Source organism: Hippocampus guttulatus, chromosome 15 (assembly GCF_054856545.1).
Source record: "Hippocampus guttulatus isolate MCC_2025c chromosome 15, RoL_Hgut_1.0, whole genome shotgun sequence".
Lineage (NCBI taxonomy): Eukaryota > Metazoa > Chordata > Actinopteri > Syngnathiformes > Syngnathidae > Hippocampus > Hippocampus guttulatus.
Window position 1 is genome coordinate 10369852 of NC_141275.1, and position 12389 is coordinate 10382240.

General features: G+C 41.9%; 1 protein-coding gene and 1 long non-coding RNA gene across 3 annotated transcripts in view; one reads left to right on the top strand and one right to left on the bottom strand.

Annotated features, from left to right (window-relative positions):
• The window catches only part of LOC147193817 (rho GTPase-activating protein 26-like), a 50569-nt gene that overhangs the window by 10004 nt on the left and 28176 nt on the right, over nt 1-12389 (bottom strand). For both annotated transcript variants that reach the window (XM_086131012.1, XM_086131011.1), the window contains 11 exons: nt 11782-11876; nt 11483-11561; nt 10214-10250; nt 9876-9941; nt 9642-9716; nt 9258-9342; nt 8497-8555; nt 4936-5041; nt 2386-2545; nt 1914-2058; nt 1431-1632 (listed from right to left, as the gene is read on the bottom strand). In XM_086131012.1, coding sequence (XP_085987138.1) covers nt 1431-1632; nt 1914-2058; nt 2386-2545; nt 4936-5041; nt 8497-8555; nt 9258-9342; nt 9642-9716; nt 9876-9941; nt 10214-10250; nt 11483-11561; nt 11782-11876 — 1109 coding nt within the window. The remainder of the gene's footprint in view (nt 1-1430; nt 1633-1913; nt 2059-2385; nt 2546-4935; nt 5042-8496; nt 8556-9257; nt 9343-9641; nt 9717-9875; nt 9942-10213; nt 10251-11482; nt 11562-11781; nt 11877-12389) is intronic.
• LOC147193818 (uncharacterized) lies at nt 2563-11764 on the top strand. Its single transcript, XR_015103062.1, has 3 exons — nt 2563-2973; nt 8397-8462; nt 11335-11764. It is a non-coding gene; the product is annotated as an uncharacterized LOC147193818 (long non-coding RNA).

Here is a 12389-nt window from a genome sequence, read left to right on the forward strand (position 1 = left end):
CCAAAAAACGACCATGTATAGTAAGGCGTTTTTAGCCCAAAAAAACGACCATGTATAGTAAGGCGTTTTTGACCCGAAAAAAACGACCATGTATAGTAAGGCATTTTTTACCTAAAAAAAACGACCATGTATAGTAAGGCGTTTATGGCCGAAAAAAACGACCATGTATAGTAAGGCGTTTTTGACCCGAAAAAAACGACCATGTATAGTAAGGCGTTTTTAGCCGAAAAAAACGACCATGTATAGTAAGGCGTTTTTAGACGAAAAAAACGACCATGTATAGTAAGGCGATTTTAGCCGAAAAAAACGACCATGTATAGTAAGGCGATTTTAGCTGAAAAAAACGACCATGTATCATAAGGAATTTTTGGGCCGAAAAAAACGATCATGTATACATAGTAAGGCGTTTTTGGGTCGAAAAAAACAACCATGGATAGTTAGTCGTTTTTGGCCCGAAAAAACCCCACCATGTATAGTAAGGCGTTTTTGGGCCGAAAAAAATGACCATGTATATATAGTAAGTCGTTTTTGGCCCTAAAAAAACGACCATGTATAGTAAGGCGTTTTTGGGCCGAAAAAAACGACCATGTATAATAAGGCGCTTTTGGCCTGAAAAAAACGACCATGTATATATAGTAAAGCGTTTTTGGGCCGAAAAATACGAGCAAGTATAGTAAGGCGTTTTTGGGCCGAAAAAAAAAAAAAACGACCATGTATCATAAGGCGTTTTTAGCCTGAAAAATACGACCAGGTATACTAAGGCATTTTTGGCCCGAAAAAAGCGGCCATGTATACTCAGGCTTTTTTGCACCGAAAAAGCGGCCATATATACAAGGCGTTTTTGGCCCGAAAAAGCGGCCATGTACAGTATACTAAGCCGTTTTTGGCCCGAAAAAAACGACCATGTATTGTAAAGCGTTTTCAGCCAAAAAATCGACCATGTATAGTAAGGCAATTTTAGCGGGAAAAAAACAACCATGTACTGTATATCGTAAGGCGTTTTAGCCGAAAAAAAAAGACCATGTATTTTCAGGCATTTTTAGCCGAAAAAAACGACCATGAATAGTTTGCGTTTTTAGACCCAAAAAATCAGCAAACACACAACACTGAAGATCGGAGGGTTCCTTCTTCTAAATAACGTTGACTTATTGTGTGTGTGTGTGTGTGTGTCTGTGTGTCTGTGTGTGTGTGTCTGTGTGTGTGTGTGTGTGTGTGTATGTGTGTGTGTGTTGGGGGAGCATGCATCTCATCGGGTAGACCAATAGTGACCTCTCTTTAGCAGGTCAATCCCAAGTATCGAAAGTATCCATTCATTGCCAACAGTACACACTGTCTGTTTAAGAGTGAGTGAACATGCAATTTAGCACTTGGTAGTTGGGATCGAAGTGATCATGTCCTTAGACGTCAATATTTCAATTGGTGGCACTCACAGTGAGCTGGGACGGCCGTGCCTGGTGTTGTGCTCGCCGTCGTTGCTGGTAAGGCTGTGTCTGGGTGTCAGACCTTGGCTTCCGCCGCTACTGCTGCTGCTACTGGTGCTGCTGGTGCTGTTGCTGTTGCAATTGGCGGAGGACGACACGGCCTGCTGTGGCTCGCCCACTGCGGCGCTGACGACACTGTTCCTTTTCTCACCTTCATTGAACACGGACGGTGAGGAAGGACGGTGCGCTTTAGTCCCAGTGAAGTCACATGAGACATCACCGCAGCGCCCCTCAAAACAAGCATTCATTCTCAGCATGTCTATTCCACTTTTTTTTTTTTTTTGCGCAGCCAGGAGATGATGCGAAGACTATCACGAAATTGACTGTCAGTCGGCACATGGATGAGTATGAGTAAGCAGAATTTTGAGATTGAAGAATGTTCTGGCAATAATGATAAAATGTCAAATTTGCATAAGTAGCTTCGTGGCTCACCTTTAAGAGAATGCGTTGGTGTCTGGAAGAGTGTGAGAGGTCTTTCAATGCAGGACGGAGCTTTGCTCTCAGTGCTTCTCCTCCTGGTCTGGTTGAGCTGAGAGTTGGTTGAAACACCAGCGGAACTTGGCGCATCTTTGAATATCTGCGTCAATCAATCCGGAATATCGAGATATGCTGTCAATCAGTCAGTGGAACAAAGCGGGGGTATAGCTAAGGCTTGCTGTGCACAGAATGACGTGGCTGAATGTGACTTAATCGGTGTAAAAAAATGAAACAAAAATACAGTTTAGAGCCTGTCATTATGTGTGCGCATGCATTTTGTTTTGACACATTTGCATGCAGTCTTAGGGAGGATTTTCACTCCCTACAACCAAAAAAAATAAAAAGAAATAAATCCAAAATGTATTTACTGTATTTTGTCGATTCACTGCATATGTATAGCATACACACACACATTCATTTGACGTACTCTCTCGTGGTGCTCGATGAGGATCTCAACGACAATATTCTGGAACTTGATGTCCATGATGGCTGCCACCGTCTCTTCCTGTGGGCGGAGTAGAGTCGGCCCAAAAACCACGCCCAGGTTGGCCACAGTCATCAGGTTGTGCTGGTGGTGATTGGCCACACTGTGGTCAAGAACGAGAATGAGGAATGCTTCCAACTTTTGTGAAACCTTCGAAAGGAAAGACTGAACAGTCCTTATTACTACTTCAAGTCAGTATTTTATAAACAACTGACAAAAATAAATAAATAAATAAATAATACCGGCCCAGGTTCCAAGTACAATATTGTCATTTTGGGAGCTTATTTGCAGAAAAACAAACATTGGTGAAAAAGTTCAAAGTCTGGCGAGTGTCTTTTTGGGCTCCTAATTTTTGCCAGGGCTGTATATAAAGTCCCCATGACATTTTTTTAATGCCTTTTCAGACTGGAACTTTAGAGATTTCATGTTTCTGTTCCTGAAGTAAGCTACATAAACTAGAGAGATGAGAGGGCAGTCGAGAGTGTCACCACAAGTCCGCTAGCCAGGATCGGACATCGAATTCAACACAAGGTAAGTGTTAAAGGATGTGCTGTCACAGTAGCAGATTTGAGTTGTTGAACTTCCAAAGCCGACTGACAGACAATTGATGCCTTTGTCAATTTGAACTGCCTCGAAGCATCATGTCACATACACTCCCTGAAAAAACTATTCATAAAAGAATAATGACCCTGTTCAGCTTTTAGTTCCAGGAATTTGCATCTGCAACTAATACAAAACCTGAACTTGAACGAAATTATTTTTAGCATAAGCAAAAGTATTGGAACATACTTAGAACACACATACACACACACACACACACACACACACACACACTCGTTTTGTAATTTGGGCTTTGTTTGTGAAAACTGCATTGATACTCGTCAGAGGTGAAACCAACATGAAAAGCAGAGAGCTGCTCAAGGGTGGAAAAACCAAATCAATTGAGAAGCTGAGACAAGATGGAAAAATCAGTCAGAGCTTAGGAATGCCCCGGGGACGAAATAAATTCAATTGAGTACTGAGATGTAACAGACATCATACAGGTAGAAAAAAAGAGGAAAAAAAAACAGACAGAAACCTTTACAGAAATGCAAGAGGCATGCAAGGGCCTCTTCACAATCCATCCATTTTCTCAGCTGCTTATCCTCACAAGGATCACGGGTGTGCTTGTCTTTGGGCTGTAGGCGGGGTACACCCTGAATTGGTTGCCAGGCAATCGCCGGGCACACACAGACGAACAAGCAGTCGCGCTCACATAAACATCTAAGGACAATTTCGAGTGTTCCATTAATCTGCCATGCATGTTTTGGGAATGTGGGATGAAACCGGAGTACCCGGAGAAAACCCACACAGGAACGGGGAGAACATGTAAACTCCGCACGGGAGCCGGAATCGAACCCTGCACTTCTACACTGACCAAAACAGTCGACCAACGTGCTGCCCGGCAAACAGTAGTAAGATGACTTTTTTTTTTTAATCAGTTACTTGAGTATCATTCATAACATAACACAGCAGAAACTTGTTGCCTCTCAACTTTAAATGGTCTTTATTCACCAGTGTTCAGAAGCGAAATGATGGTATTACTCCTTTCCTCACTCTGCCCAAATGTCATTTTTAGTAACAGCGGGCCGTTGAAAAATGGCCGACGGGCCGCAAATGGCCCCGGGGCCGTAGTTTGGAGACTTAGATCCAACACACGGTGTCAAAAGTGGAAAGGAAACAGAAGTCTACTGAACCATTTAGCCGGCCAATTCCAAGAAACCGCAAGATAATTCACCCAAACCCCAAAGAAACATCCCATAAACAGTCTACGGCAAACATACGTGAAGAGGCGTCACTGGGCCAATCATTTTAGTGTAAAATCTCTCATGAAGCATGAAGCTCTTCACAGACGATCCTCTGGTGAACTCATCTGAACATTGTCTGCCATGAGGGGAGACAAATGGACTTGCTATCATCTTACAGCGTTGGCTGCATCTTAAATGAACACTGACTTGGTGATTGGCGCACTAAAACACATGAAATGCCTCCTATTACATTTGGACTTCACGTTGGGAAAAAAAAAAAGCTCATTTTAAATAATGCTTCACTAATATCGGCCCACTGGCCTCTGGATGAAGTTGGTTTTCCAAGTGAAAGTAGCCCATTCCGCGGTTTACAACTTTTCCATAAAGTTTGGCTCTGTCTATTGACATGAAATGTTAGCTTCCTTGACTAATTGCAGTCTGGCTCACACGCTACTTGGCCAAAGAAGGTCATAGAATCGTTGCACTGAATGCGGGATAGTGTTTCGGGGCAAACCTCCATTTAGAGGGGGAAAAAAAAAGATTTGATCGAACTTGACACCTTCCTGAGGATGGAGAACAACCATCCGGCAAAGTCTCAAGCTTCAATTTGGCTCACATCAGAGCGTTGAAGTCCGCGAAGTGTTGAAAACGGCAAACGTGACGACTTTCATGCTTTGTTTTTCTCTTCTACTCAAGTTCCACCTACTTGGACAGATGTTTCATGAGCAGCTCCAACATCTGCCGGTTCTTCTCAGGCAGTCGGTGCACCAGACCGTGGATCTCTGTCACCCTGGCCTCTGGGTTGTCCAACTCTGCAAAGCAGGGGAGGGGAAGTTGTTAGTGGAATAAATGACAAGATGCTGAAGTTTGGATATTCAGGTGCTAGTTGACGCACGCAGCAAAGCGATTGCTGCATGAATTTTGAAGGCTAAACGACGTTTCCTTGAACACTTTCAGGTCTTCCAAAAAAAAAAAAAAAAATGCGTTCTTGGAATGTTAAAGAAACTAACCAAACATTTTGAGCTTATTACTTTCTGTGAACCCTTTCAGGCACAGCGGTGACGACAGTGAACAGCTTTATCATGTTATCAGGTTACAGGGTGCGTGAAAGGCTTAATTAAACGTTGAGAAAGCCCACAAGAAGATTCCAGCGGGTACTAAACTGACCGTGCCTTGAAATGCAACAAAATAAGTACAGTGACAGCTCGACTTACGAAATTAATTGGTTCTGGAAGAAATTTCTTAACTAGAAAATTGTGATAGTAGAGACACATTTTCCATGTAAATGCCCTAATCCGTTCCAAGCCCCCCCACAATTCAGACATAAATGTTTTCTGAAGCATAACAATGCATCAAAATATGTTAAAAAAAATACATGTTAGAATTTGATTATTGCAAAATAAAAGAGTTGTGCATCGTGTAAAAAAAGACAAAGAATAAAGAATAAAAATGATGGTCATTTAACTTTGAACTGCACCCTCATCATTTTTTGCCCTCTTTAGTTCATGTTCTCTCTCAGAAGTGGTTTTTGCCTGGCGTTTTGAAAAGAACTGATCCAAGGACGTTCGCTTTTGTCGGCTTTTAACAATCCTTGAAAAATATCCAAGGCAAACATCAGCATAGTGAACGATCGCCCGACTGGTGAACATTTTTTCTCGGTGATCGACATTTACGTGAAACTATCAGAACGTCTCATGGCCCGTCGAGGACGCTGCATAGACACATATTTATTTGCCTATCTTCACACGGACACACCGGTTGAGGTCCCTCTTAGTCAACGGGATGCCAGGAAGATGCTCGGTAATAGCCAATGGCAGAGCAGCTAGCTATAAGTATGTTGCGTTCAGGAAACTCGGAGTTACGAGTAGCAGCCCTTACTGTATCTTGAAATTTCTTTCGTAACAAGAGGCAACATTTTCCTGTTGAGGCGTTTCGTAACTTGAGCATTTCGTATGAAGAGACGTTCGTAAGTAGAGGTATCACTGTACAAGTTAATAAGTTAAGTTTAGACATGGAAATGGATTCCTATTGGACAATTTGCTCCTCACTGCTGCGTTACCATTTTTTGTTTTCCACATGACCTATTTATTTTCCAACCAGTTTTCCAGGGCTTCGCTCAATAGCAGCAAAGTGCCAAAGGCATACTAAGGAAGTCGTAAAAAGCGCTGAGAGGTGGAGTGACCCGCCCTTGGTTTTTGGTGCTTGGTCAGTTCAGTTGGAACGAGGTAAAAACATCCTGTGTCGATGACAGGAATTTGAAGTGGAAGATTAAAAAAAAAAACGATTGAAAAGTTGAGTCACACATTACTGATGAGCAATTAATCAATCACATTTAAAAAAAATGGCAGTAGATGCCGTCGCTGTCAACACGCAACAATAAGCACAAAACTACAGTGGAGCTCACCTCGGCAAGATACTCAGACTCACACCCACTTTCTGCAAATAGACGCAGCCACAACAGAAATGTCTCCTCAGTAGCAGTTTTGCCTTCTCAGGCAACAGAAAATTATTGTCTCTTGAGTGCAGACGTGTGGATCAGCATGAACTGGTTGAGACCGAATCCAGAGCACCCCCGTTGCTTTGCAGCCAGGTAGTGCATTTGCATTTTGTCTTAAGCGCCTTAAGACATGAATCAACAATAATCAGTTCACCACGTCATTCCTAATCGGTTATTATGACCATTTCTTCAACAACAAACTACCCGCAGCAGTACTTGACACTTTCCAGTTCTAAAGTCCTCACAGATGAACTACTACCGCTCTGGTAACCGCTAAAAGATGCCAAGAAAATGTGTCCCAATGTTTTTGTACATATGGTGCACTTCTGTAAGGTGTCCACGACGCTATCCCGCTGTGCCGTGCCGATGCTTCTGCATTTACAGACAGACTGAGAGTAGCAGATTTGAGGCCAGATGAGGAGTGAAAAGCCAGATGGGGGCCTGGGGGCTGGGCGGGAGTAAGTGCAACAAAACAGAGAAGGAGCGTGGCAGAGAGTTCACGTCGGGACGCTGTCCTTAAATCACCTTGGAGCTCGCCTGCGTTGTTAAGAAAGGAAAAAAAAAACGGCTTGGCCCGAAAACAGTGCCGTAAACGCCAGGGATCTGCACATATGAATTCACACAAAGTCATGCAAATTAAGGCAGACGCATAAACGAAACCAGATGCCTTGAACGGTGAGAGAGGAACCTGAACTCTGTATTTAAAAACTGCTACATGTTCTTTTTTTTTTTTTTATGATTGGTAGAAAATCCTAAAAGTAAGACGGCTGGCTTCAATTCACTACGGATGGACGTCAGCTTGCCTTTTCTCTCGTTTTTCTTGCCGCTGGGCCGTTTCCTGGTGGCCTAGCCAGACACTCTGTCATTTCCTGGACTTCCTTTGTGTGATAGCTTCGTTTTGGAGAGGCTTCACCGCACACAAACAGGGAACACAGGCCAGTGACAGATTCTGGAAAGTAGTGCGCACGACTCTATACTCGCATAAACCGGAGCTTTTTGAGCCCAAAACAAAAAGGAGATGAAGCCTTGATATGCAGTGCAACTTTTCTCATCAAAAGAAAAGTTATGTTCAAACATGGCGTGTTTCGAAGAATGAAGTAAAAGCGTAGAGAGAATCCGTATCAATCAAAAACGTGAGTCACGGCAATATCGGCCCACCGATCGCCTGCGGTGGTTGAAGAACGGAATACCCGCCAAAGCTCAGTGGGTGGCACAATAAATTAGCCGGCGAGTTCATGTCAAGACCTCGAGCATACATACCTTTAACATTCTCCTCGACACGTAAAAAAAAAAAAAAAGATAATTTAAAATTTATTATGCATGCATCAATTTTCTTGACTGCGTTATCCAAGTATGGTCCACCATGCAGCCTCATTTGATCATTTATTATTGCCATCATAAATTCCGTTTCTTTCATAGCAAAGGATTTTTTATTTTTTTTTAATCTCAACCACAACCAAGTTTCCTGCACTTAATCTCTTATTTCAGTTCCTTGATCTTATTTATTCCCAGAAATGGACGACTTGGTTGGATGTGAAAGATTGGCTTCATTTTAACACCAAATATAAATGTAAAATTGAAGCTTTTTGTTCCCAGTTTCAAGTACCCATGAGAATCTTAATCTCCCTTTATCGTTCAGGATGTGTGCTTTTTTTTTTCTTCCCCCCCAGGTGATGTTGATGTGGAACAAACAGCCACGAGAGATAGAACTTCACAGAGTGACATTCGAGGGTCAGGTAAGGTGCCCGGCGAGGAAGGAAGAATACTCACTGGCAGCTTTGATGAAACTCCTCTGATACTGATATGTCATGAGAGGTGCAGGCAGAACCCTAAAAGAAAAAAAAAAAAAGCTAAATTGAAAAAGCAAAGCACTGACCAATGGCAGGTTATCAAATATGTGCAACAGATGTACTTTGTATATTAGCGTGTGCACAGTGGCTCCATTCAGTTACAGTAGGTGACACGCATCTTTGAACGCGTCATTTTTCATCCCACTTCAACCGGGCCATACCTTGATACAGGAAGTAACGGACAAACGCTGCTTCTCAAAAAGCTTGTACACACCCGTGTAGATGATTTATTCATGCACAGTGGGGACTTCATTGCTGAATGTATACTGTACCGGGAATAGTATAATATTGTTGATCCATGTAGCGGATAGTCCAGTCAATCATTCAGTCTTATCGCCTGATGTTGTAAATATATGAATTGCTCTTTGGAAAAAAAAATTTTTGGGCTCCTCCCCTTTATTTTGCTGCCATAAAACTAGAATTTCCCTCGATAAAGGCTTACTGTATTCTGTTGTGTTTACTTAAGAGCAAGAGAAAGTCTTAATGAAGCATTTATAGTATTTAGTAAGCATTACAACAAAAAAAAATCTGAATAACAACCTCAGTTTTTTACATACTCAACACAATCATAGCGCTGTGGAGTAGAAAAAAAGAGAAACATTGAAGATGATTTTTTTGTTGTTGTTGTTGTTTGAACACTTATGCAAGCTTTTTTTTTTTCCCCCTTTCTTTTAAACATACCTGAGATAGTGCTTGATCGCACTCGTGATCGTCTTAATTTCCCACTCGGGGTTTTCCAGCTCCACATCAGCACATGTCTTTGGATCTGACGGGACAAAAAATGTTGACGGTAATGTTACTAAATCGAAGGAAATGCAGACGATGATTGTTGGGTTTTGTGTTGTCATTTGAAAGGAGCCTGATGTGAGTCCTTGATTATTGTTACGACAGACAGACTGCTATAGATACCTTTTTTTTCAGTATTGAGCTGTGTGAATTGATGTGTTTAGTTGTTGGTAAAAAGGGCGGAGGTCCCCACAAAGAAGGGGGTTAAAAATTTTTTTTAAAAAAAACATGTTTGTGTGTGTGAACATGAGTGTTTTTACTGTGTATTTTTGCGCTCACCCATGGCGAGGCTCAATAGCTTCTGCACTCGAGAGCTGACGCCGACGATTCTGTACAAGCCTTGCTCGTCAATACCTGAAAAGATATCCAAAAAATGTCTCTGAGGCTTTTCATCCGCCCGACATCACTTCACTCATGCAAAAGCATGAACGCAGCTTGCAGACGAAGAATTGTATCGCAAGTTTACACAATAGATAAAACAAGTTGTTTGGGGCAGGTAAGCGCGGACTCTACCTCGAGTCTCCACAGCGTAAATAAATTTTTTCATCACGTTGAAACCAGTCACATCAAGCTGGGCCACTGAGAAAGAGGGAGGGAGGAAGGGAGGGAGACAGAACAGAGTTAGTGAAAAAAAAAATCAATAAAATACAATACCAATTACACAACCTAATTGAATATTGCACCGGCAATCTATTATGCACACAAGCTGCATTTGTCGGTTACATTTAGCCACGCAAGCAAATTGATCTTGCAAAAGCTGCATTCAAAGGAATTCGACTATACACGAAAAAGAAACAAAATAAGATCAATCTGTACTTAATATAAAGTCCTGAAGAAAAGTTACAACTTACTGCCTTCCGTCTGGTTATCCTTGTTGAGATTGTACACCTAAGAATAGAACATAGATTCAAATCAGTAAGTGGTCGATTTAAGCAGGGGTGTCAAACTCATTTTTGTCAAGGGGCACATTGTAGTTACGGTTTCCCTCGGGGGGCCGTTATGACGGTGAATTTTGTGAAACCATAAAAATGTTTAATCGCCTCCGCATCTTACATACGCAGTGCACAACAAGTTGATAGATAACTAGTTTTAAAATCAGAAGTCAAGAATAATGGATTGTTTCAACACTGTTTACATTAATTATGGATTACATATGACAATTTGAAATTTTGGTTCAGACTTTAGCAAGCATCATGAAACTTGACATGCTTGATTTGCTTTCGTGGGCCACATACAATAATGTGGCGGGCCAGATCTGGCCCCCAGGCCTTGACTTTGACACCTGTGGTCTATTGGATCCAGGATGTACCAGTGCAGTCCATTTGTTTTGTTTTTTTGTTTTTTTTTCTGCTTCTTTGAATTGTACTGCACAAATGCAACTAATGGAACATAAATAAATGTCACGTTTCTAGCTAGCGGGCTTCTTGATTTCAGTTGCCGTGGAAACGGAAAGCTCAAGATCCTGCATCCACACCTTAAAAGCGTGGCATTAAACTGCAGAAGTAGTCATACCGTAGCTAAAGAGTACACCTTCAATTTTCATCAGGGAGGGGGAAAAAAATGGCAGTATGGGTAACCATCTCATTTTTTTTCTCCACAAAATCAGTCTATTTGTGTTGCCCAACCAAAACGGTAGCACCGACTGAGGCATGAAACAGTCAGGAGCAGTGTGAAAACTTGATAACAAAGGCCTCTGTTGCCTCAAAACGCTGCAGCTTCCCCTCTTAACTGGCGCACATAAGAGGGAGCACAGAGAGTAACACCGATTCTAGCCTCCTTCTAAATCTTTAAACGGTCTTCCGCACGACTCCTGCCTGGTCCGAAACGATGAAATGACTTCCACGTGGATCACTCAACATGTTGCATGCATCCAGGTTTATGTTCTGTATTTGTGCTCTTTAATTTTTAAGCCTCAGTTTCACATATGATAATATACCGGCAACGTTTGTTTAGTATTATTCCAATTCCATAGATTGTGCCCCCCGGCCCCATCTGCAGTGGAGTAAATGATCTCCCTCTCCAGCCACCAGGGAGTTTTGTCTGCATTCTGTCCTGAACCTTCAGTACCGCTTCGTGTTGTCGTCGTGTAACAGTGCCTAATGGTAGCCGTGACAACATACTGGCTCTCTCCCATCCATGGCCTCCATCCACAACCGGCGGTCTTCCTCTGACAGAGCCTGCATTGTAATCATTCCCGGTCTGAACACAAAGAACAGAAAAAAAAAACATTTGACTCATCCAAATAAAGTTAATATACCATAAATATTTACAGATTGAAATTACCTTGTAAATTTCAGGGATCTACACAACCATGCCAGTGTACAAACTCCAAAAATTTGAGTAGTGGCTCCCCCTTGCGTACAGTATGTTCACTGCAACTGGGCTTGTCAAGAGGAATTTTGAGGTCTTGAAATCTCACCTGTCCACGGCCTCCACGTCAAAGCAAAATCTTTTTTCAATCGAGTCTGTTTTCCTCCTGGTGCAGGACTTGAGGATGAAGCTCTCCTCATCACCCTGTCAGCCACAAGACACAAAAAAAAGTGGTGTTTTCAGGAAAATACGTTTGCTTTACTCAAATGTTGTATTGCTGAATGTTTTGTACGCAGCATAAAACCTGTAAAAAGATTGTTTAAATAAAGATGATACGAAAGTAAAAGGTGAGTTAACGGTGATGTTCCCTCCCCCAAATGATTAAGGCCGACAATTGGATAAGTTAAATCAGTTCCGGTGTTTTTGCAGATTCTTATGCTTGCGGTCAATACATACTATATGAGCACCCATGACATATTGAGGGTCTTTCACATTTTAAAAAACTGATTAAGATGTTAAAAACTGTAAAAAAAAAAAAAAAAAAAAAAAACATTGAAAAGAATAATTGTATTTGTGCACCCTGCTATTCTGCCCAAGACAAATGTGCAATTGAGTCTTATATATCAAAAGACTACATTTAGAACTAATGCCATCCAAACCTTCACAGTCTGATTCCCGCCCCCCCCCCCCCAACACACACTTTCAGCGGGGTATAAT